The sequence below is a fragment of the Telmatherina bonti genome (assembly GCF_933228915.1).
Source record: "Telmatherina bonti genome assembly, chromosome: 15".
Classification (NCBI taxonomy): domain Eukaryota; kingdom Metazoa; phylum Chordata; class Actinopteri; order Atheriniformes; family Telmatherinidae; genus Telmatherina; species Telmatherina bonti.
The window spans coordinates 13904657-13931842 of NC_136613.1; the positions used below are offsets into that span (position 1 = coordinate 13904657).

The window sequence follows — 27186 nt, forward strand, 5'->3', positions numbered from 1 at the left end:
CTGCTGAAAGAAAAAGTGGTCAGTTAAGGCAGAGGTAAGGATAAGCAGCGATGTAGAAGTAGAAATAACCCAAAACAAGCCTGTTTCAAGTTAAGCACATCTTGTTTCCATTTCTGGATACAATTGATGCACATTCAAAAGAAGTAGGGGTAGAAGAGACGAGCATAGGTTTGATGAAGTGGTCTCCAGAAGAAATCAGACATGATGTTAATACAAGAGCCCAAGAAGAGGGGGGAAAAAAAGCATTTAAACAAAAGTTAGCTTAAAGGGGTCCTATGATGGTATTTGGAGTTTTCTGAGCTTTCCACAGTGTTACAGTGTTGAATCCTCATCAGACATGTGAACGGCACTGTTTTTTATCACCTAAACGCATGTTTGAGTTTGAGTTTGAGTTCCAGCACGCTCTCCGTTTGGTTCCCATGGTGACGAAAAACACGTCGTTTTAGAGAGTTTTTTTCTACTTGGAAATCCTTGTGACGTCCCGGGGGATAAGGTTCGGTGATTGGTTACCTTCTACTGGTTAACAAGGGCATGTACAAATACATCAGGTGGGTGGAAAACGTGGGATAAAGTTATTTCCAACGATGGCTGGTGAGTTTACCAAAGAGAGACATCCTGCTGCATTCGTTGCTGTGGGTTGCTGTTTTCCACTTCGTTTTCAGGGTCTGATTCAGGTTCCAACATGCAGGGCTGTATGCTATGTGTTGACATTGTATTTTTTTTTTTTTTTTTTTTTATTGAGTTCATATTAGCCTAATCCTTCTGTTTATGAGATGCGGTGCGCGCTCCCAATGTAGTGCAGTGGCGGGAGGCGGGGCTTAATGCGGAAGAGTCTCAATCCACTCGTTTTGCCCACAGGCTGATCTGACAGCCTGTGGAGAGGGTTGGTCTGAATTAAATAAAGCGATTTGTGACAATAACTCGATCAATCCCAGCCCTTCTGATCTCAGAAATACAAATAAATTAGCCTGAAATGCACATAATAGTTCCACTTTAAGTTTCATGATACAGCTTTGCAATTGGCTGTGCTCCTTAAGCTTTACCTGCAACAGTTTATCTCTTCGACAATTAAATGAAATCAGCTCTGGGTTGCTAAACCCATGCTGACAGTACCCAGTCTGGTAAAAGCTGGTTTCTTATTGTTGTTTTCATTAAACATGATTCATTAAGATGCTTGTAACTTTAAAACAAATGTGTTTTTTTCTGAATCAATAACTTTTAAACAAGCTTCACCTATTTGTTCTGTCCTAAAGTCAAGGGCGTTATCAATTTGTCTGAATTATTTCTCCATAATATGAAGAATATTGAAACAGAAGGCAATCACAATGTAGATTATAAAGTTAATGTCTTATCATGCCTGCATTATGGGATCAGACCTATAAAAAAATGCAGGTTTAAGTGAGGTAGAAGTCCTAAAGGTAAAACAGCTTTAATGTATTTGTCTGTCTGCAGCGTAATCTAAACTAGTTTGCAGCTTGCATTTAAATTCCATTAAAGTAAGTGTTTGTAAAAGAGTGTATGCGTGTGTGTGTGTGTGTGTGTGTGTGGCTGTGTCAAGGGCATCCTCACCAACACTGGAGCTAAGGTCTCCATTCTCTCCATCAGCTCCGTGGTGGTTGGCGTTGCTGTGGTAGCTGCTCATCGCCTCCAGCTTGATCTTCTTGACCTTCATGGCCTCTGCGATGGCCGCTGTCAGGCCTGGAGAGAGGAGACAGAGCGCTTACAGACTGCTACAAGTCTGCCGAGGCTGAGCGGCGGCACCTGCAAAAACCTTTCACAGACCTGCCTCGGTGAATAAAGAAAACAAAGCGAAAGGACTTTTGAAACGCTAAAACTATGAATAATTTTATACACTACTGGGAATAAGCTCCTATGAGATCATAACTTGGTTTTTCATCTTCTGACAGGGGATATCTTCACAGCAGGTTATCATGCTGATGAGATGGATCCCTGTGTGTGCAGCGGCATATGATTTTTATGAATGTTTCACGGACTCCAGCAATCCTCGCTGCTGTATTGATGTATTTGTCCCTTGATGGGAGCAGATGCAGTCAAGATAACAGTGCATGATGCAAGCATTTTGTGTGTACGGCTTCTAACGATGCAGAAGTATGCACGAGTATGAAAGAGGCTTTGTGATATAGTGTGATGCGAGGAGAGCTCAGAAGGAAAGAGTGAAAGAGGTTCAACATGTGAGCCAATCCAGAAGGAGAACTGCATCTTATGAATCTTGTGTGTGTGTGTGTGTGTGTGTGTGTGTGTGTGGGGGGGGGGTTTCAATAATACCTTCTGACATATTCATCAGATCTAATCAAGCAGAATAATGCCCAATGCTGGCGTTCAGGTTACGTGCAGAAAAAATAAGTGGTCTTCTGGGTGTCAAGGTGAGTCTTCAAGCACAAAATTTATTAAGGGGTATGATCCATTCAAAAGAACGGCATTATTTGTCGTTTTTATGTTTGTTTCGGTGATATCTTTAAGACTATCCATAAAACAACGAGAGCTCTCCTTAGAATTAAGAAAAAAACTCTTGAAAAATCGAGTTTTTTTTCTTCGCTGCAGTGACGATTACTTTGTATTCATGTCACTTGCATATTTTTGACAAATTGCCAAATAGTTCTGAGAATTTTACGTGCGTTCTCCTCAAGGCTGCTGTTTTACTTCAGTAGGCTAAATGACAATTGACACCGCATTGTAAATAATCATTTAAAATCCCAGTTCAGTTTCCTAATAAGCCGAAGAATAGCATAAAAAAAAAAAAAAAAAAAGTCTAACGCAGTCGTCTACATCAATCAAACTCAGCTTGGTATGATTGATATAGTAAGTCCTAGATTATAGACATACATATGCTGGGCACACTGCAGAGATCATAAAGCACTGGTTTGTCATTGCGGTGGTTCCGGGGTTCCAGTGTATTGAACGTGACTGAAATCTTTATTCATGAGGCTGGGCTCAAACAGCAGGGACAGATAGTGCTAAAGCTCCTCCAGGCCCACGGTGTGTCTCAGGAGAGCCCCGCAACTCTTCTTGCCAACCCTTGGCGTCAAAATCAAAAGATGCATGGCAAGAAAAAGATATGTAGCCATTACTGTTATAACTCATATCCACACTGGGGCGTATCAGCTGGCCCTTTTTTTTTTTTTTACAGGAACTGTTTGTACTTGATATGCAGGTTTGCATTACGTCTGACGCAGAACAAAGCAGCGTTTGCGTTTATCATCGCTAAGCTGTCACGTCGCTGCGATGGGACTCAAAGCAGCTATTAGCCAGGCGCTTGAGGAGTGGCATGAGTACAAGGAGAGGTAGAAATCAAACATGTGGCTCTCAACAGATACTTGTGAGCCTACGTGGGCACAAACACTCACACACACACACACACACACTGACAAACATGCACACAAGAGCATACCAGCCTGGACACCCTCTCCCCCTCGTCTCCAGCTGATAGGCAGATGGTGGGAGTCACTCTGAGCCACTGACATGGAGGTGCATATAATTTAAAGCCTTGTTTGCATCTTAAAATACATCAGTACCATATTGACGTACAGTATACATCATGTCAGCGAGGGCCCTCTCGTTTGCAATGGGTCCTATCTGCTGTTCCATATGCATAGGCAGGAGGGGGGAAAAAAAGAAAGGGGGAAAAAAAAAAAGCCACTGCCTCATAAGAAGGTGATACTTCTTCACATAATGAATGTGGCCTCTGCCCAGTCTGAAGGTCAGCCTTCATTTGTGTATAATGGGCAAGAGTCAACTGTTTTCCAAATGAGACGTATGCAGAACAGACTGCCGAGTAAATATTGAAATCACCTCTGGGCTGTTTGTGTGATAAATTCCCCTCACAAATCAGGTGCTGCTCAAAGGAGTGCCGCAGTGGAGCTCTCTGATGCTCTCTAACTTGTATGAACAGCGTGCTTTATATGACTGCAGCCAGTCTGTCTCCAACATCTACATTTTTCTTTTTTTTATAGAGTAGGCAATCCTAAAAAAGTAGCAAAAAAAAAAAAAGGAAAGAAAAGTAAAAAAAGGAAATGAAGCCATGAATGAGAAGGTAACATGTTTTTATTAGATGCATATTGAGTAAATAAAGGCTGAGAAATTGATTTGTACCATTGTGAAACGGATGGAATGATCACTTTTCCATTTTTCATTTATCATTCAGCTACAGCCTCCTTCTTGTCTGTGACTAAGTGACACACTCCATAGATTGAAATCTTTGTTCTGATAATTGTTTCATTTCGCCAGATCAATTGTCATATCCACATAATGCGCACTTCAATACAATGGCTGTAATAAGGAAGCCAGAGAGATGCGGTTGCCCTCCAACAGGTCTATTAGCCACTAGAAGTCTAAACGTCAACAAGACCAAACACCGCTCTGTGCTAATCTGCATTCATTACTATGCAAACAAAACAATCCGGCCTCATATATTCTTTCAAAGTCACCTTTAGATTCAGACACTCTTCTGATATTGGAGCACAGACGAGCCCGAATCCTCCTGAGCATAAAACAAACAGCGCATCGCGGTGGCATGTAGAGAGTCACACCAGCGAGTGAACAGAAAAGGGAACATTTCAACAAATAGAGAATAGCATGGCACTGTCACATGGGGAGCACAAAACAGCAAATAACAGAGACAAGGTCTGATGGTAGCCCTTGGAGCAGCTGTCATATTAAATAATAATGAAGGATCTATTAATATGCAAAGGAAGCAGCAGCCGACTGGCTTAACGCTGTCATGCCTCTGCATATTGTCAGGATCTTCATCATTAATTAACATGCTAGCTGCCCCATACCTGCGCCAATGTCAGAACATTCTTACAACAAACACCCCAATGCCTGTGCCCTCCGCAACTAACTCGTATAATTAAATTAAAATCAGATTAACTTCACATCAGCACACAAAAGACAGACTTTTATGACTTTCTCTAGCACTGATTACACACACACAAAAAAATGCAAAGATAAAAAAAACCAACCAGAGCTTATCTGTTGTGTTTTCTGTTGTTCCAAGTTGAGGATGGCACCATGGGTAACAATGAAAACACACTTTATTTATCAGGGCAAAGCAGGATAAAAAGAGAGGAGACGCTCCATGTCAATGAGCATGGCCGCCTAATTTTATGCATGGACTGGTGGAAGAACAGAGACGGCAGAATGACGGGAACGATGCGACTCTTAGGCACACTAAACCACTTGAACTGTGCTATCCACATCATGACAAATTTAGTATCAATTACAGGGTGTGCTAACCTTATGACAAGCAGCCAACTGAAAGAGGCGGGGCCAAGACGGGAGAACTGACACGAAATTACCTGGTGAACACTGGATCTATTTTAAACCTGCCTGAAGCCGCCACGGATTAGACGATCCTCTCGACAAGGGTACAAAACGGCACGCTAATTGTATATTGACAAGAGTTTAAATATCAAGATTTGTCTCATTTTGCAGCGCTTATAAGAAGGAACCAGCCATGTTGAACTGTAAAGCCAAACCAAGGCAGCATTGAAAAGCACAGTTTTGTATCAGTAAAGTACTGGATGCTCTCCTGTAGAAAGCAGGTGACATTCATTTCTCTAATGGTAAACGCAGTACTCTTGCGTTATTCAAAAGGTTGAAGCCACATCCAGGACATAAATGAATTATATGGAAGCTGCTGCTTAAGATGTGGCCAGAGTGTGAGCAGAGTCCCACCATCAACCATCCCCAGCCACCCCCCCTCCCTCTCCACTTTAAAGGAGATGTCATCTCAGTGTGGTGTCAGTCCACAGCAAATAATCCGATTTGGGGGCCAATCTGCCTGTAATGCATCAGCAACTGGAAAGGCTCCAGCATTACCCCCCCTTCCTTGAGGGGACATGAACGCAAGCATTCAGACGCTCACACACACACACACACACACACACACACACACATGCATGTGCTTTTACACACATATGAGGGTATTTCCTTAAGTGGGAAAACTAAGCATATTAAGATGTCCTTTTCTAAAAGGAGCTGGTATCAAGGGCAAAGATACATATGTTAACAATGTGTTTCACATCCCCTCTCTGGTCCTGTTGAGTGTGAAGAATACATTTCTAAACTGTGTTTCATATAAGCAGTGATACTAATGTGAAGGGATTCTAATGTGCGTCTGATTCCTCCACAGGTCCGGTCCTAAAAGAAAAGTTTGATTAGCATCTGCATTAGCAAAATCACCACTAAATAAATTAGATTAAACACTACATGCAGGAGAGAATGCATCAACATTGTTTTGCATTTCCATCTATATGTTACAGGTAACCATGAAAAAAAAAAAAAAAAAAAAGTAATTTCATGCAGCCCAACCTGAACGCTGCAGCTTCTTTTTTTTTTTTCTTTTTTTTTTTTTTTTTTTTTTTACTTGTCTTGAAAAATTGGAGAAGCTGCAGGAAAAGCCGCCGGCCCACATTCCATCTGTGTGCGCAGGCGTTAGCTCGTCTGAAAAATGAACTAATATAACATGACACGATAGTGCAACTATTCAATGTCATTTTTTATCATCTTTCAGAACATTTGGACATGACGGGAAGATCAATTAGTCGCCTACTTAGATGCTAACTTATGTGTGGTCAATTATACGTAATTGCTAATCTGTCAAAATCTGTAACTTCTGAGACGTTTAATGCTTAATAATATCATCAAAACAATAAATGCTTTCATTACGCACACAGAAAGCGGTGTGGAAGTTGGGTCTTACCACAGTTTGGAAGCTTAAGGCAGTTATGAGAAGACCAAAAACCTCAATTACTTTATCTCTGCCCCCGAATACCCTGACTAAATGTCAAGATCACAGAGTCCCTCTGGGCTTAAAGGGGATGATATCAAAAGGCTTTTCTGTTGCTTTATGTTCCACTAAATAACACATGTCTTTCTCATCATTGTCCTTCTTCTGTGTTCACTTCGGCCTTTAAGTTGGCCTTCTATAGCAGAGCACCGATAGCCAGCGACCTCACCCTGGTCCCAGAGTTCAAAGCTCCAGCCTGAGCTGTGAGCCTCCATTGTATTGAAACACATGAACTGACTTGAGTTTAATATTGAATTTCAATGACTTCTCAAAGATGTTTTCTAGTTGCCTCTTGGACAAAAAATTTTTTTTAAAAATCTAGACAATTAAAAATCTGTTGAATTTGTTAAACACAAATATCAAATTATAGAACAATCTATGGCATTTTCTTCTGGTTAAATAATACAGTTAATTGTTAGTTCAATACAGCGTGCAGTGTACACCAAAGGAGCATTCGTAGAGCTGCTTCTGATAGCTCGATATCATTAAAGACATATTAAGAAGGACAGCAAAATATGCAAATCAGAGCACTTAGAGCCACCAACATCAAAGTGTTCACAATGAAGCCAGCTACAAATAGAACAAAAGCGTTAGTTGCAATAAGACTTGGCCCAGGGCTAAGTTAGGGCACAAACGCTTGTTGTTGATTCTTGTGGCGATAAGCTTGCTTTAGCATCACCACTGCCTATGTACATATACCAGTGGAGTGGATTTAATCGCACTAATTAGAATGCACTCAAGGCAAAATGCAACATCTACTGGAATAATCTGAGAGAAAAGATTTCCAGTCCCATTTATTCTCCCCCCCTCCCCTTCCCCGTTCTTTGGTTTCCGGGCGTTAAGCAGAGGATCTGTTTTTGGTAAACGAGTGAGCGGCTGGTGTCTGGTGGTTGGGTGCATGTGTCACTTTGGACTGGTTGCCATTTCGAGGACAAGCTGCGGGGAGGCCACTCGTAGGGAGGCCTAATGTGTGTGTGTGTGTGTGTATGTTTGAGTGTGTCTGTGAGACCCAGACAGAGAGAATCAGAGCCTTAGCAACAGCAAGAGAGCAGCACAGACCATAACCGTACCTGTGGGAGGGATCATGCCAGGAGACATGAGTCCAGGGACCGAGTGGGGCATGATGTGGGGGTTCTCCGGTGACGTCACGCTCTGGGTTCTCTTCGGAGGCCGGCCGGGTCTGGAGCTGAGAAGAAAGGAAAGAGGGTGAGACGTGATGAAGAGGACACTGGCATAGGGAGGGGGGGCCACATGGGCAGCGGTGGCGGCGGCGGCGGAGCGGTAACATTTGGAGCACTCCAGAATGCAATTCCAATCCAAAGAGCTAACATGTACTGTAAATAAATTTCTTTTCAAGGACAGTTACTTTCTGCAGCTCAACATAATAGACTTCCATAACTAATTAGATTACACGGTGAATTCATTTCCTTTATTGAAGATCAACCACTTTTTGATGCATAATTCATAACCTGTACCTCGTTACCTGTTCCTCCGTATTAATATCCCCACACTATTTGAATTGCCTCGTTTGCATATGCTAAAATCCAGTGCGCGGCCCTCGGCCTGGAAATTACATGTTAACTTGTTATAATTATTGCAGTCAGGCCACTATTGATTTATGAGACTTTTAAAAACCAAATATGTGTAGTTCTGGTAATGAATGATATTTTAAGGTTCTTCAGGAAATTAAAAGGCAATGGCTGCCTTAGGAAATGTTCTGCTTGCTTGATTTAATGCGTGCCTTAGCTGGAAGGTGGTGTGACAGAGTGATTCAGACCTGTTGGACGGTTCTGATGGGGGAGTTTTATTACACCAAACGAGGGGCACAGATCCAGCCGTGATAAATGACTGTGCCACCTTACTGTGGAGGAGAAAAGGCCTTCAAAGCAGATACACCCCTGACTTTCCACACATCTTACTCATTCACTTATTAATACAGCTTCGAGTTTCAATCAATACCTACTTTACTGGCTTATAGTTACAAAGAAAAGCCTACAGGGTGAAAAAAAAAAAAACACACAATGAGCTTGTAATGGGCCGAGATTCTGTGGAGGCATATTCTTTATGAAGCAAGAGCTGCACGTCTCAGCCGAAGATGAATTATGGTGACTTGACACAGGTGACATATTGGCTTCATACATTATTTCACATAGTAGTCCATTTCAAGCTTTACCAGGATACCAGGTTCTCTCTTAAACGAGTTAAAGCTATCTTTAAAACGCAAAATGGCCTCTATAAATTGCTTTAAGTATTGCATGGGGGGGGGGGGATGGACAAACAGGAGGCGATTTTACACATTCATGCAGTTCTTCTAGGATTTTTTATGTCTTAATTATATAAAGCACAAACAGGAAAACCAGACATGAAGCAAATGCTGCCGACATGAGCAACGCGAGCCACCAAGTGAGCAAAAGGAATATAAATATAATGAAAAATATAAGGAAGCAAATATTTTTATTGCATTGTGTGGTCAGAAGAATCATATTAAAGCATTTTATTACTTTCTATATCACTAGTTAAGGCTGCCTATTAACCTCTTACTTCCTGGAGAACCTCTCTACAGACTTTGGCTTTATTTGTTAGTTTAAAAAAAAAAAAAAAAGCAAAGAAACATTTCTTTATTTTTAAAGGGTTTTCAAGTATGCCACATTCAGATGGAAGACTCCACCACACATTTTTTTCATTAGACTGAATGCAGTATAAATTCATTCACACATTCATTCATTGGTGTCAATAAAAAAAAAATAAAAATAAAACAAATAATAGAGTGTATCCATGAGCGACTTCTTTTGGCTTGAGAAATTTTATACATTACAGATTTCTCATAAATGTCCAACGCTACAGAGTTGGGAAGCTCGCACTGAATCTGAGGATGTTTTCAAAAGGAACAACTTAAGTTTATAATTACATTTAAGATAATTCAACGGAACAAGCTGACGAGCTCATCCGATTTATCAATAAAGTCTCATTCTGGACTTTATCAACCAGTGCAGTGTCTGAAAGTGTTTGGCTTTCAGTGCATGTCACTACATTTCCCAGCAGCGGTATTTAAAGAGAGGCGGAGTGTCTTACTTCAGATCGTGCACAGCCTTAGTAGTTGGATTTATTCAGCCATGTCTTTTGTGGTTTATTTACCTCACAACTGCTAATAGAGTGCACTCAGAATCTGTGTGAATGTGCTGACTCTCTCATATACCAGCTTTTAGTCCTAAAACCAAGGTTTTAGGACTAAAAGCAGACTTTCACCCAACTGTGTCCCTCTGCAGGGCAAGAGGTATGAAGAGGGAGGCAAATGGCAGAAAGTAGGAAGGGCATTGAGAGAGACAGAGAGGAGGAGAGGGGCAGAAAGAGAAACGAGTGCCCCGTTCAACCCAGGACGGTCTGGAAACGTAATTCCTATTCCTATAGAAGCACCTCTTTGATCTTATGAGAGGGCGAGATCGCAGACAGTTTTGCTGTCATCACTTTCACTTGTACTCTGGCTGAATTATTTATGAAAGACCTCAATAGAAGATATGTGATGGGTAAAAGGCTTTTTTTTTTAAACTAACAATACTAAAAGCAAAAAAGGCTCTCAAATGGACAAAAAAAATCTCACATCAACCTTAGATCATGTCAACGGATGTGAACCCCGACACAAAGGCTCGGTTAAGTAAAGGTAATGTTTAGATAGGCTGCAAAAGAATCTGTCCGTGTGTTTAAAGGGATAGCATTTCAGCCACTCTCTGCACACAAATAACACTAGCAAGTCATGAAAGCAATACGGCAACCCAAACAGCGCTTTGAACTGAGGAACCTCCGAGCAACAGGAAGGCCTCTCAGAAATGAATGTTACATTCTCCTTTCCTTATGGCTGACTAGGTGTCTAAATTTGCAGAAATAGCAGCCAATTTGTTGGATGAGAGTTGGAGCAATGACTATTTTCCTACTTTGCTGAATGTTTTTTTTTTTCCGAGGCTTGTCCGTCCTGTCGTTTTGTGTAATGTTCTTTAACAATATGTTATTTCGTGCCCTTCAATGCCACATTTGAGGCACGCAGACTAACATCTGAACAGATCTGTGATGGTCAGAGCCATCCAGGCTAATAAGCCGGGTCCAGAGAGGAACTCAACCTGGCCTCAAACAAAAGAGCTGGGCTATTTATCAAGCAGCAGATGCTGATTCCCTAAATAGCTTGGCACAGAAACTGCTCCAAACTAGGCCATTATTGCAGACAAAGATGGGAATTTCACTACGTTGGGTGTATTTCCTTTCTGCTGTTGTCTTTTCTGATTTTACTAAACTCCTCTTTAAATTTATCTCATCTACTTTAAGATGTTAAAGAAAGTATGAACTTTAAATCAGGCTTGTTTGGACAATATTATTCTTGTTACAGAGGTCAGTCATGAAAAGCATTTTATGTCATGCTTTATTTACATACATACTAAAGACATTTAGGCGGCCCTCGTATCTCTGGCTTTAATTAAAGAAACAAAAATAGGCCCCACCAGCTTTTGGGCTGGTGTGGCAAATATGTTACACATCTATTCTCTCTTTCTTGTTTTGCTGCCGCGGTGAAAAGAAAATAGTGGTGAACTTTCCCTGAACCAGACTTCCTTTAATGGCCCGGCCGTGTGTTGACCCAGCAAAGTCGGCTGGAACCTGATACTATCCAACACACTACGCTGCGCAGGCAATCAGATTACACGGGGCCCAACAATACACTCCACACGAGTCCAATTTCAGCACTACAATGCAATAAAAGCAAAATAATTAAATTCACGTTCTCACCCCATTTACAGGAAGCCAACACGAGGCGATTGGTGTAATAAGGGGTATAATATCACCTGAGATATCAGGATGGTTTTTGATCTAATGGCAAAATTCTGACATCTCACTTTCAGACTCTTTTTGTTTTGGTTTTTTTTTCATACGACGGAAGCAGTGACTGAGATCTTATTACCCAGAACGCTGTTAATGCAGTGATTATGATCTGTTATAAATCAATTGAAACCACAAATGTGATGTTTAGCCCAAGTGAGCACACTCCCTTAGTGGATTTAGTTACACACAAAAAAAAAAAAAAAATCATCTGCTCTTTCCATCTTGGGATATCTTTAGGAATTCAACCTGATTATGTTCACAGTGGTTCCAGTTTGCAGAGAAAGGGCATAATATTATTTCCTGGTGGTTATGATTGAGCCATTAACCTTTTATCTCAGTCTTTTGTTTGGCGTTTCTAAAAGGTAAGGATGAAGATATTTATTCCATTTCCGCCCAGCTGGCCAAAACAAGCGAGTGAATCATTCGTCTGGGGCATGTGTAAACAAAAGGCCTCCTCAGGTCTCTGCCAATCAGGCCTTATAAAATATTAACCCAATGTCATTGCCCTTTTAAAATCTCTCACCTAGAATTCCCTAATTGTTCCTTTTCTTTATCTCTGCAGTGCAGAGAGTAAATAAATTAACAAAATAGCTTTTATCGCCCTGAGTAACCTTTTAACTGAAGGATTATCTGGGGTTTATTTTTCATTTCTCTCACCGCGATAGCAGAGCATGCCCCATTGATTGGTTTGCTGGGGTGGTGACCAGCCATGAAAACAAGGTCTTATTGATAAAACAAAGCAGCGTCTTACCTTTTAAGTGCCAGGTCAGGCAGAAATTCAGACCACCCCCACCCACCCCCAAGACCATCAGGGGCCTGAATATGCTGAGCTTATAGCTTTTCCTAAATTTGGTTCAATCAAAAAGGTTTAAAAATATGCACACAACTCCCCCAAGAGGTTAAGCGTGTTTGTTGAAAGACAGGGATAACATGTCTGTGGTGTGTTCCTGCTAATTTAAAATCCCCACAGGTAAGATAACGGCTTTGATTGAAAGGAAAAAAGTGGGGTTTTTTTTCTTGCATTAAGTACAGAAATAAGTTCTTTCTGTGACAAGTTGTGCAATTTATTTGATGGGGTGTTTTTTTTTTTTTTTTAAAGCATAATAAAAGGAAGTCTGACCTGCAAGCATTTGCACACATTACATCTAAACTGGCATGTAAAGAAAGAACGTACAAATATTGTTTATCCAGAGTGAATTTGTGATGACAACATATATGTCTAATTAATTATGAGCTGATTAGCATGTAGTCTTTGCTCTCGAGCTCCCAACCTAATCAGCTGCGGTAAGATCAGTCATGGATGATATGGGAGTAACGTGACACAATCACAACAGGAAAGATAAGATCACTGCCAATACAAACTAAAAGATAAGGAAGCGGTGAGTATTTTAATATTATCTTCATATTTTCATTTTTAAATGTTCACCTTTAACATTTTCACAACACTGAGACCTGAGAGCTGAGGAAAAAAAGTCCCTTTTTTAGGCTAAAATGCCAACAACTACCTGTTTTCTGCTTGTTAAGTACGCATGCTATTTGTGTTTTGACTTCAGCTCTGTCATTCATAATGAGTTTTAGTAAGAGAGAGCATTTAAAAGTCTGATTTTGGCTGTTTGGATGACTGAGATTTAAAAAAAAAAAAAAAAAAAAGCCTTTTCTAAAAGCAATGAATCAAATAATAAATTCCATACACAGTGAGTTGACATGAAAGTGATCCTGAGTAGTAGCTAATCAAGATTCTCAGTTTGGCAAAACAAAAACAGTGAAAATGACAGGAATAAATGTTGCCTTCAACAAAAAAGGAAAAAAAAGGATGATTTATATTTCCTGCTGACCTTGGCAGTCTATTCGTTGTGATGATCATAATCTCAGAGTCACAGTGTGATACATGAGAATGTATTCACTCATCCATCTTTTTCATGCATCCATCTATCCTTCCCCTCATCTTGTATCTGTATTTGCATTGAACCTATTCTTGGATTATCTCTATCAGTTTCCCCTTGCACCTGTCAAACACTGCCTCGCACAGGTAGCCACATCGCACTTATCTGATCTAGATAGCCGGATTACAACGAGTTTGTGGAGTACGAGGAGAAAAAAAAGAAAAAAAGCAAAGAAAAGAAAAGAAAAATAGACACACACTTTTATTTATTAAGGTTGGGAACAGCTGCATCCGTCTGCAAACTGTGAACCTTTGTTACGGAACAATATATCACAGATCAAATGGTGTGAAATCAAAGGCGGGAGAGAGTTAGCATCAATCCCACTAAAACCCCTTTTAAAGTGCTGTCTGTGCTCTGATCCCTGGGTGGACTAATGTGCAGGGTTGAGATCAGCAGTGCTTGGGAGAGTAGGTGCCTTCCTGGTGCCTTTTGTCTGGGCTCAGGGGTGATTAGACCCACGCTGGGTCAGACCATCGCAGTGTCTGATGGCAAGGAAAAACTTGGAGCCACTCACGCTCCCCCAAAGTCTGTGTCGTGAAACTACAACTGGGCTTTTTCAGAGCAAACCCCTTCTTACAGTAGCTACAAAGAGCTGCGTCTTGTAATCATATTCTATTAGAACTGTTTGAAGCCTCTCGGCTGTGAAATAGAATCTATAAAAGATCTGAAACATGATAAATTGCTGATTATTCCCATGCATCATTAATGTTAAAAGCTGATTTCATAATTGTATGTCCCATAACTACAGACTCTGAGATTGTTTAGTATCACATCAACAGAGTCTGATAATGAGTAAGCAGACTTCCTACATCACGGGAACTGATGAGGAAAGCCTAATTGGTTGACTTTTCCATGCCTAATGGATGGTTCTCTTAATTAAAAAGATACTGTACCAAATGTTAGAAATCAGATAGTGCTTAAAGTAAATGCAGTTAATCAAATGTATGAGAATGAGGAGTTCCAGGAAAGCCTAAACGAGATTGGTAGATATGATTTTGCTCCAATATTTATTAATTGCAAGTGCCTTTGGTTAGCAAAACAGAACAGGTCTTATCTTGAAACTGCGAGGAAATTTCATCTAACCACTCTCACTGATCTCTCTTTTTCATGAACTGCGATGCATATGAAACAAGTCTTCAAAACAAGGCTTTAAAAACTTACCCAGTCAGGGTGCCTTTGAGGATATTTAATTAAAATCTAATCCTGCATTCATTAAGGCTCACATAAATTAAGCTGTCATTCATAAGATTTATGGATTCTCATTTGCATATTGCATACAATTCATCAATTACTCAAGTATGAAAGGAGCGCATTTCCCTTGGAGCTGCCTGCTAGCCTGCCAACATTTGAAATGAGAGAAAGAGCACAACTGTCAGGCATTCACTGCAAACTTTTCCCCACAATGTCTCTGCACTGATTAATCTCATTTTCTCGGCATCCCTTACAAGATTGTACACAGTCCAGCTGCACTTTTCAATTATTTCTCCTGTCCTCTCAACTAACTTTGAAAGCAGGATGGGCTAAATGTGGGCTGGGGGGTACTTTGGTCTTTATGTATATAACATGTCTTTTTGCCAGGGTAATCATAAATTAAAGAGAGAGGTTTTAGAGATCCTAATGGAAGGGAACTGTAGTAATTTTATTGCAAATCCCATCAGGCAAATATTCTGCATGCCATAATAGCATATTTCCTGTCACATTTAGAGAAGAATACATCCAGCAGGCATTCTGACAGAGAGAGAGAACGCACAAGAAACAGATAGAGGGGGAGGGTGGATGGGATGAGAGTGAGAGTGGCAGGGAGAAAACAAAAGAGAGGGGGGAGAATCTTAGCGCTAAACACATAAAAACTCCCTCTTTTTTGGACATGGGGCTATGGGAAACACAGTATGGAGTAAGTGCTTAAAGCAAGCGGAGCGTGAACGCATCTAAGATAAAAGGTCAGGCAAAAACAAACAGACCACTTGCGAGGACGAATGGAATTAATTGACTCATTAATATGCATGGCTAATAAAGCCCAAAATCCTAAAACAAAAATCATTGTCAACCATTCCCTTTTAATGGCTCTTATTTTCAGCTTGAGAAGAGCTAGTCTACAGGGTGTATCAATCTTAGGAGGGGTGGAGTTCCTCCACCAAACAGGCTTGGGGTAACCTCGGTGTTGTACGCTCATGTCCTCCCCAGCAGACAAAGGCAGAGTTGTTCTGGTGGAGGGATTAATTGAGAATTAATCCTGGTTTCTGGCAGTGGAACAGACCGGCAGTTAGAAGTGAAAGTCATCCTGAAGGGTAGTTAATTGGTTCCCCATAGCAAAAGCTTTGGAGAACAGAAATCAAGCTGCATTTTCATTAATCCTCCCTATTGTTTTGTGAAATTGTTGTGGAGAGTGACTTCAGATAGAGTCAACAGTTAAGGCTTTTAATTTGCTTTTAATTCTGCCAGTGGGGTGACAATTAACAAACCCCAAAGAACAATAGCTGTGAAAATTATGCATTCGATTGACTCTAAATGACTCTGAAATCAAAAACCGATAAGCAATTAATACACTGTACTCTACAAATGGTAAGTACCTCCAACAAGCTTGATCCGCCCAATCTCGTTCTCTTTCCTTCCATCTTTACCCCCCTTCATTGTTCCTCTCTCTCTCTCTCTATATATATATATATATACATATATATATATATATATATATATATATATATATATATATATATATATATATATATATATATATATATATATATATATATATATATGTATATTTATATACATTTATACACAGAGAGAGCAAGAAAGAGACGATTGGATATAAATCCTTCCATCATCACTAAAGTGTCTGAAGTTTGGGAATAGCGCCACCAGATTGTTGGATGTGATTAATTTCAACTCCAAATGGACACAAAAAAGAAAGGAATGGTGATGTAATCATAACATGAGGAGACACAGTGGCTAACAGCAGAGATGGAGGAGGAAGAGGGTGCAGAGGAAGAGATAGTGAAGAGGGTCTAAGAAAAAAAAGGGGGAGGAAAGACAGAGCAAAAAGACACAGCTCCCAAACACTCTCCAAGTTTCAGCACAACAGGAAGACGGTGGTGATTAGCATTAATTGCACTGAGGATTGGAATCCTGTGTGAAACATTAAACAAAAATTATCTTCTGTTTATTCATTTTTTTTCCTGGTTTTCTTCCATTTTTTTTTTTTCAATAATTAATGAAATGTAAATACTTGGAGGAGTCCAAAAAATGATCCAGGGAGGAAGAGAGATGTTTACATAATCAGGAAAAATGTTCCTGTCCTCCTTCTTGTTCTCTCTGTATACATGGAAAGGTTAGGGCTTGGGCCTGTTTCTCGCCGTTTCCCCACCAGAAGTAGCGGTGTCTGTTCCCCTGAGTGTCGACTGCTGGGAGACTGTTTGCATATTTAGATACAAGCAGCCCTGTTTATGCAGCTCCACTCTCAGCTGCTCGAGTTCACTCCAACGCAAGCCCTGATCAATTTGGCCAGCTGTGCTTTAAACGCTGTTTACAACAATAACATCCCGGCTAACTGAGCAGAGCCTAGCGTGCAAGTACACACATTTCCCAGAGAAAGAGAGAGAGAGAGAGAGAGAGAGAGAAGGAAGGAGAGGGAAACAACTTCAGAGGGAGCCCCCAGCCTGCGCATTCCCAGACGAGCATTTGTACTGAGTTAAAGACGAATCAAAGCCTGACTCCTCTGCGAGACACGGAAGAATTGGATTCCGTCTGTGTACATCTCTGTGATCCTTCCGGAAGGATCTCTGACTGCAAGCAGAGAGAGGAAATAACAAGAACTCAAACTAGGGTCCCACCCTGAAGCAGCCCAGACTGGAGGTGGCAGTTTACAAGCTTTATGCCTCATCAGTGATTGGCACACAAAGCAAAATAAAAATGTCAGACACGCACACACATGACAATTGCTTTTGACAAGCTCCTGCGCATTTCACAAATACCCCCTGTTTGGGTGAGACACCGCATTCCTTGAGACTTGAGATTTCACTGAAAAGCTCAAACTCCATTTAAGCCTGGCAGGGGGAGCAAATAGGCCTACTCAGCAGATAGCGGTGAAGCTGCTGGTGTGCTCTCGCTTGATGATATAATTCTTAATGTACAGCTTGACTAGACATAAATCTTAGCCAAGCATCACCTCACCTGAATTCTTTTCTCTCCCTTCCTTTCTCTCTCTCTTTCTCATGATGAATTGTTTGCTACATCTTGGAGACTAAAACCCTTCAACCTCTTCAAACCCGGGTTTCTAATAACGCGTAGGTGCTGGGGAGAGGTGACAGCATGATGAATATCACAACAGACAGCTCCAATATGGGACAATTTTACCAGATCGATATCTCACTGCAATATCAGAGAAAAGGAGCTGATATTAGTCTACACAGTGTATTACAGATGGGGTACATTTCTTCTCTCTGCACTCCCTGTGAACCTAGGCTATATTTCATCCATGTCGCCTATGGTTTACGCACTCACAAACGCCCTGGAAACTAATCATAGCATAGTAGCCACGCCAGATGCATCTGCTTAAAATTATCCATAAGTGTGATGCACTCATAACCTCTTGTTCAACATGGCGATGGACTTGCAAATAAACTGTGAATCACATTGGGGGTTGTTACAGACCATTATTTCTAGTGAGAACAAATGTTTTGTCACATTCTAATAGAGAGATCACAGGTATCACGTGGGAGAGGCAGCATTTTGAGAGGAAAGCAGAGCCAAAAGGAGGTTCTGAGTCCCAAAAGTCATCTGCAAGTCATCTTGTTTTGTGTCTGAAAAGTTTATTTGTCAAAAGCAGCAGACATTAGCCATCTTTCATTGAATGACTAATACATTTTCTACAAGTACAGCATTTATGAATGAATATGATCATAGTGTGAAAAATGTTCTTTTGCTATAAAACAAGGAAACAAATCAAATCCAAAATGGTATAAGTTGATAAGAAAAGCAAAGAAAATATTAAAAGTTCTCTTATGAGATTGTGTAACTCGACATCAACAGCGGATGTGTTTCAGCTGAGGTTAGCGATTAACTTTTAAAGGATAACGGAACAAAAACTTTCTCAATTTTGTAAAAAAAAAAAGTCTCTACATTTACTTAAGGGTAACAATACTTTTGACGTCATACAAAAACAATTGAGATACACTTTCGGGTCAGATCATATTTTACTGTAATGTCACTGTTCACCACTAGGTGGCATGTCCATTACTTATGAGTCACAAAAGAAAAGAGAAAAAGAGAATGATGCGCTAGCCACCATGGCGGTAGTAGCAAACAGAAAATACAGACTATCAAATGTTAATTAAAATAATAGAACGTAACCTTTACCTTTTCTCCTACTTTTCTGCCTGAGATGCCTGTTTGGCATATCACCAAATGGCGGATTAATAAGGCATAATGTTTGCTAATGTTGGCGTCAAAAAATGAAGAAATCCTGCAAAGTAAGCTGTGTAAGACGTGAAGGTACATCATAAGCATCTTTAGGTACGCTTGCCTTATTTTTAACAGGCCTAAAATAATTTTGCAGGTAAAATTAAATGAGCCATTTCAACGTTTTAATGTTTTTACCTGTTTTTTTAGGTCGCTCTCTCTTATTGTTATATAGTAGGCTAACTAAAAAAATATATTAAATAACAAGTAGACATAATTAAAATTTTCAATTTTGGAGATAAAAAACTTTTAAAGGGCATCCATCTGTTCTCTTTTGGTCAGTACATTAGATTTTCTTTTTTATGTCCTTCAAGACCTCCCAGGTTTCCTTCAAACTGTCTAAACAGTTACATGAAGCCTTGGCTATTATGTTTCTAATCTAACGGTATATGTATGTTTGAGTGCATATGTGTGATTAGAGCCTTGCGTTTCATTTTCAGAGAGTAAATTATGGTTCAGAGGACTCATCAGAGTACAAACATTTGGTGAGGCATAGCTGAAGAAATCAATCACAAACGGTCTCTGACAAATGAACTGACATAATTGTCTTTGTAAAGCTCTGTGCTGAACACCGTGGTCAAGTTATATGTGGATGAAGAAATGGAATGAGACACCTTTTACTTCCAAGGGAGATGGATGCATATAGAAGGAAAGAGAGAGGGAGAGTGAAGGAATGAAAAAGAGACCAAAAGAGGGAGTGCAGACGTTGCTAACGCTTAATATCTTCACTCTCCAGGGGGCCGGGGCTGAGGGCCCCACTGCTGTCAGCTGCAATAGGACCAGTCTTTTTGTGAGTGCCCAAGGTTCGTTAAGAGCTATTAATGGAACACAGTATCCCTTGTGCAGGGAACTTGTCAGTATTTCATTAGAGACTGATAAACATATAATGCATAAGTGTCAACACAGTGTGTGAGCAAGTGTGACATGGTGGCAAAAGAGAAGAAAGGATTTTTGGGATTGCAGCGTAACAGTCATTTCCATGCTCTGCACGGACAATATTAAAGAGTCAATGAAGAAAGAGGGGACAGTGGAAACATCTGGACATGTTGGCGTAACAAAGAGGAAGTCTGTAACAGCCCTACAACATTTCTTACTCAATTTTCAGCCAGACAAGCTGGAAAACTTTTTTTTTTCTTCTTTTCTTACAGCCTGGGCCCAAAAGTGCAAGAAAAAGAAATAGATCATATTCAATTAAAGTTCTTTTTTCACCACTACTGAACAAATTTGCCCACAGCTGGGACTCTGGGTCTAGTTCACAAAGTCCTTTTGATCATTTTGTGCTAGTAAGAGAGTTTGGAGTCCCATGGAGAATGGGACCAAGCTGATCTTATTATGATAATTGGGATACATCAACTTCAGATAGCACTAATGGAGGGAGATTTCAGTGATCAAGAGCATACATTCAACTGTAGAAACAAGTTCACTTTTCAGAATGAGGCATTATGCAATGCTCTGGTTGTGTTCCCAGTAGGCAGCTACTGAGACTGCCAGTACAACCAAAGCATGCTTTTAGCTTTGGTGTTGGAAGCAATGTTACACTGTGTGACGTTTGGCGCCGAACAGAAGTGTTACTCCGCTGAAGTTAAATCTATTTCCCCATGAGTGAATAATTGGTTACTATGACCATTAATCAGTTAATCTCTCTTTTTTTTTTACCCCTTCTCTTCAGCAGAGAAATATCAGAGGTTCAATAATTAAAAACGTGTCAGGTGAAAGTCCAGTGTGCTTCCTCACACTGTATGTTCTCACATTCCCTGCTTTGTTCATCTTATTAACCTCCTCTCCGCTCGCCGCGCCTTTAAATGAAATCTTTAGCCCCTTACATGTGAAATTAAAACTGCCCTCCCTTGAGCGCTTTTAATTATTCTTCTTTGGGAGAAACTTCCACTTCCACTTTTGTCAAGGCAGTCTTCTTTTTTTCCCAGTCGCCTTTTCCTCACTCCCACTCACTGCCCAGGTCTGTCATGCTTCACTCCTCCCTGCAGCCCGTTGCGCTCCTTCCCCCCCCACCCACCTTTTCTCTTCTTCTGTGGGTCTGTTTAATTCTCACCTTGCTCTGCCCTTGTCATCAAGCCATTGAAGCACAAAGCCAGGAGCAAGGGAGTGTTTACTCATTTCCCCACTACATTACCTCTCCTATTAATCACCGCATGGAAACTTCTGGACACTGAAGCATCTCTGCAGTCGCTGCCCCAGCTGCCCCCTGTGCTAACAGGGCAAACTTTACATAACTGCGATTCTAAAAATGATCTTTTGTTTTAAAGTTTACAAACACAACTAGTATGATCGCCCAGGCACAACTTTAGAAAATATCTTCAAGCTAAGACCTAAGATTACATATCAATATGTCAAATAAAAGGATTTTTTTTTTTTTTTTAAGATGCTGAATTAAGCTTTTGTTCAAATAAAAGAAAGAAACAGAAAATCTAAGTTCAAGAAAACAGCAGTTGGTTGACACTGAAATGAATATATGTGCAGATGATAAGCAGAGGTTAGTGTCTCTAATTATCAAATTTAATTGCATGTAAATTCCACTTTAAATGCAGATGAGGAGAAAAAAGCTGTTTTTTTTATGAGAACACACCCTCTTGTTACTCTTTATTTGTTCTATTTGTAAGCGCAACGAGAAAAAAAGAAGTGAGGTTTGTGTATCATGGGCGGTCTTCAATTTCAGATTTTGCCTTTCAAAAAGGTGTTGGGAAAAGAAAGACGAAACAATGTCAGAAATAAAAGTTTACCAGGAGAAATTCAAGCAAGTCCATGTCCACGCTGTCCTGTGAACAGGGAAAAGCTTGTTCAAAGGAATCCTATGAAATTCAATTAACACACCAACTGCTTTCCTTTTCTCTCCTGCCCTAATTCCCACATTCCCGCTGAAATGACTGCATTCCCAGCGATTATGCTAACCGCTTGGAGTGCACCATAAATTCACAGGTCTGGGAAAGGCTGTAACGAGAGCTCCTTAAATATGGGAAGGAGACATTTGGGAAGATGGATCGCCGTGGGCTAGCGGTCGACCGGCAATGGGCAGGAGGACCTTGTTTGTGAAACACATGCTCCTCGTTGCTATATTGCTTTTAATGAGGCTTTGGACATAAGCAACATTATCATTAATGATTGAACCCCTCCTTTTTTTTCTTTCCCCTACCCTGCGACAGACCCCTGTCCTTCTGCAATTACTGCTTTACTGGTTGGCCCAAGGCAGCTGGCTGGATGTGTGTCGGCTATATATGGCGAAAAGAAAAGACCCAAAATATTTGAAATGCAAATAAATGAGTAATGTAAATAGTTTTGAGAGAGTTTACTCAGTGAACAATGGCCCCTTATGAGACACAAGTGCAACAGAGGGAGAGAGAACAGGACTGCTGGTGTGGGTAATCGGAGCGGTGGGGGTTGGAGGGATGATCCAACACAATGTGGCCCTTCTCCTAAAGCAACTTGTTATCAGGCGCTACGCAGAGCCCCCCATTCAATCTGCATTTAAATACATTTCAGTTCACTCACTCGTTTGCATTCATTTCTCCCATTATATCTGAAAATGGCCAAATGTCTAGCCAGCACAATGTGGGAGCCTATCACCAGCCAGAGGAAGCCCACACCTGATGCCAATTTAGCCTGCTTGGATCTATTCATTGCTGTGGTCCGATCTGACAACTCCAGCTCTTCCCCATCCAGGAGACTTTTCAATTGGATCTGCTTGTTGTGACAAAATTGTTTTGCTCATTGAGTTTTTTTTTTCTTCTTCTTCTTTCCCTCTTTTTCTTTTACTGTCCACCCCCCTCTCCCCTCCCCCCTCCCCCTTTCCATCTTGCTCTCCCTCTCACATCGTAACTCCCTCTGTCTGTGCGTCTAGGTGTCTGTTTGGGAGCCATGGGAAAAGGAGAGGCAAATGATTCTCAGTGGCTTCTGATTTCCACTATTTGTTCAGCATTAGGCCCACTTATCTCTGAAAGAAAAAGCAACATGTGGAGAGAAAGTGACAGGCAGAAATTCAGCCTCGCTAACGGGCCTATTGTGCGCTGAAGATCTGCATTCAAACATGAGGGGCCCTCAAACTCTTTCTGTCTCTTACTCCCGGTCTTTCTTGCTATAAAAATGCGCACATACTTGTGCACAGACCTCTGTCACAGTCAATTACCGCTTCTAATCTGTCCTGCAATGGAGAGTAAATATTTCATTACTTTTTCAAATAAACAGTTGGTTTGAGTCCATGAAGTGTCATCTATCCTGTGAAAGGAGCTACGACGCTCACATTCAATTACAGCATGAAGCTCTGAGCCTCTGAAGTAGAGTTTTTTGTGCTGAGAGCACACTACTAAAATCATTAGACTTGGTCGCAACATCTTGAGATGAAAAGCTGAGTTGAGAGCCTAGCATTTACACTACACCACCTTTTCTTTGCCACCCCCCTACGAAACTCCACTGCGTCCACAATACCACAATGCACGCCTTCCAAAGAAAAGTTGGTGCCTAAGCTGCTCGGCGCAGACACGCAAAACTGTTTTTTTTTTCCCCGAACATACAAACTGAGTCGTGTTGTGAGAGATTAGCAGATGAAATAATGCAAGGAGCGGGGAAGGCAGGGTGGGGAGGGGAGCTGGCGGGGGGTTGACAGAGAGATCCCAGAGTCTACTGCTCATTAATCACTGCAGCGTCTTTGACCTTTCATTTGCCAAGGGCGCAAAGAGAGGAGGAGGAGGGTGGCCAAGGCTGCTGAGGCTGCCCAGGATAAAGCTCGGTGAGGAGAGCAAGGGGTGGGGGGCTGGAGAAGAAGTGGCCAAGAGGTTGCGCAGTGGCACCGGGATGCGCTCGAGTCAGAGAAGTCGCCACAACACAGTCTTAACAAAGAGTGAAATTAATCAGCTTCACGGACAGTTAGATGAATCAGGCTTTTCCCAGGCCTGAGGTGGTGTCAGCTGCTCGGCTCTGTTCGTCAGGCCTGATAAAGACCGATAGAACCCTTTCCTATTTGCACGTTATTAAAAGAATTACAAAGATGTCTGCTTGGCTCTCTCCCTTCACACTGGTCTGCTCTTTGGAAAGCGGGTGCAGGAAGTGGCAGGAGGGGACTGTGTGACATTAGTGTCAGGCGTATTTTTAGCGTCTGGATGCGCGGCTCTTAGCTACCAGGTGGGATGGGATAACTGATGGCAGCCGGGGACAAGTGGTGGTGAGAAAAGCTTGACACACCACGGCTACTGAAGACAAGTGTGTGTCTGATTAATTGTGTGTGAAGAAAGAGAGCAAAGTTGGACAGCTGTAAAAGCTGAATGGTGGATGTTCTTAACAGACTTGTGTTGATTGAGAAACTCACTCCTGTAATTAGATAATGAAGTCTCGATGTTTCACAACGAGAGTTGTCAAAATAATTAAGCTACAAATAAGCATGAGAGAGAAAAGAAATGATTGTGCAGGCTAATCAGGCGAATGTAATGCCACTTACAAAATCAATACAGGAGAAATGAGTGATGCAAGAGTACTAAAGTTTAGCATCAAACATCTGAGCAGATATTATTATACATTTAAGCTTATTTTTAACTCGAATTGATGTTCAAGGTTAATCTAATCAGACCAATCGTACCTCTGAAGAGGCTGCTCCAGTTTAATTGGCTATTTTTATTGCCTCGGCGAGATTTTAATTGAAACCAAAGGGGATCTAACAACAACTGTGACATGTTGATGTCTGGGGGATAGTTATAAATATGTGACAAAATATGTGCATTATTAATGTGATTTCTTAATGCATTATTGTAATGCATCCCCAGAAACACAGTTATTACTTTACGCAATGACAGAGTGGGGGGGTAGGGGGGGTGAACACTCACTTCATCCTGAATATGTCAACAAAATCACACAAAGACATTTCCGTTTGACTCAGGGCAAATTTAAGAGATTTAAATCCTGAACACTCAAGGAAAAATGTCAGAAGGTAGTGGCAGAAATCTGCCTTCACGGTGAACATCGTGAGGCTGCTGAGAAATGTAGCCTTAATGGAGTTTGTACATTTGAAATGTTGATTAAAGTGTTAACTCACGTGTCAGCATATTCAGGGCTTTTTGTGAGCTGCAGATTATATGATTCAAGAATAATGTTACTACCTACACTGGGGAAAGCGATGAGACCATAGAAAAGAGCCATTGATCCAAAAGAAGAGATTACATTGTGTCTGACACAGGCGTGAACATTAGCATGAGACTCCTGGATCAAATTCTGCACGGCAGCAGTAGCCATTGATGATATCGATCAGAATCACAGCTACTACGATTATACATCAGTTGGCACTTTAAAAATGGGCTTCCTCTCTCTTCATAGACATTTGCAGAAATTTTCTCTATATTCGTATGAATGGCTCTTCAGTTTTCCCATTTGGCAGCACTGTGATGTTGGAGATATAAGGCTTATTAATTGCATGCCTGCTTCCTGCTGACAGACCCAGTGAGAATTTAGACGCACACAGGATTCAGCGCTGTTGGAGTGTTGTTATTTGTCCTCTAAGGGATGACAGTCACTCCTTAACTGTGCTTTAAATATCAGACCTATTTCCAGAGCTGAAATGACAGAGGTTAAGATAAGAGAAGATACAAGGCAAGGCAAATAAACTACCAGAAAGACTGAGAGGAGGTCAAATTTAGTGGCACTGCGAGTAAAAGGAGAGTCCAAGAGGGCCAAAGTCCCACAGTAAGAGTGGAAAACACCACCTACTCAAGCCTGACATCTGTATAAAAACAAAAATAATCTGCTGTCAGCAGAATGTTCAATGACTCCTATCACCCGGGTGCTGATAAAGACTCTGGCCGCTGTAAGGATTGCACTGTTATGCGAGGGGCTCAGTGGATCGGAATGCATGCTAATTGCCATCAGAAATATGTGGTGAGCTTTATAATTTCTGGCATTGCTCCATACCTTGGCAAAGGATATACCAGGGCTCTGGCAAAACAAAGATTAATGAATAGCGTTGAATTGCTATAATGCCATGTCAACAGTACCATACAATTCATTACAGAGGTCACCAGTGGTTCTGTGTTAATGCCATGAGAAAAAAAATGTACACAGCAAGAGTCTTAGTCCTTCTATCCAGCTGTAAACAGGAGATAAATATTTTACTTTTTTGGATTACATTATGCCATCTATGGGATTACAAATATCCCTTTTACTATGCACATTTTGTAAGACAGAGGTATAAAAAAGGAAGAAAATGAGGCACTGAAAATGGAAAAGTTCAAAACACCATCACAGTGATGGCAAAAAAGATACATTAAACGTGTCAGTATAATCCAGAGTGTCAGTAAAACCTGATGCTCTAAACAGGGGCAAACCTCCCCCTTTAAATAATTGATATTTTCTGATTAAATGTGGCAGTTTGGAGATAATGAATTCTTTATAGTGTGCCTTGAGCAACTCAACAGCTTTGCCCTGCATGACAGCTTTATGGGGTGTCTTTTTTTGCCCAAATTTTGAAAGTTTAACCTATGTAGATCAATGTGCTTCCTTAAAAGAGTTTAATAAATTAAAGTGCAGGGGGCTTTTTTTCCTCAGCGAGCAGAAAAAGCTGATGAGACAGGTTTAGTTTAATCTCAGGCAATAGAAGTCATTAACCATTCTCCCAGGAATTAAAATATAGCTTGCCCTTTTCTTCTCTCACTTATCATTAGCATCACTTTAATCTCCCCGCGTTTCACACTGCTATTTTAATCATTACTTACTGCCTTTTGACAACTGAAGAACATGGCTTCTACCCGTTCAGGCAATATCCTGATTTTAGCTGACAAAATGTAGGACATCATTTAAAAATATCTAAATTTCCTCTTCTTTTTTATTCTTCTAACTTCCACTCTTTAGACCCCTTGAATGTCTGTCTATTTATATCAAAGACGGCACAAAGGACGAGGGGAGATTGAGTGGACGACATTCAAAATGTCATTCCAGTTAGCTGCAAGGGTAACAAAATGTATGGTACGGTTTATTTGTGCTTCTCGTGTCATTCTAATAGACAGTGAGTTTCACATATTGCACTATATGGGTCAAGCGGGGTATTGGGGGTATATCTGTCTGCCCTTGAATCAATGAGCATTTACAACAGAAAACATGTATCTCAGGAGCAGAATATAAATAAAG

The 27186-nt window shown here is 40.8% G+C and overlaps 1 protein-coding gene across 1 annotated transcript in view; it reads right to left on the reverse strand.

The window, feature by feature from the left end:
* The window catches only part of dachd (dachshund d), a 91943-nt gene that overhangs the window by 34913 nt on the left and 29844 nt on the right, over nucleotides 1-27186 (reverse strand). The window contains exons 2-3 of the mRNA XM_079253742.1: nucleotides 7879-7994; nucleotides 1570-1698 (exon numbers count right to left, since the gene is read on the reverse strand). Coding sequence (XP_079109868.1) covers nucleotides 1570-1698; nucleotides 7879-7994 — 245 coding nt within the window. The remainder of the gene's footprint in view (nucleotides 1-1569; nucleotides 1699-7878; nucleotides 7995-27186) is intronic.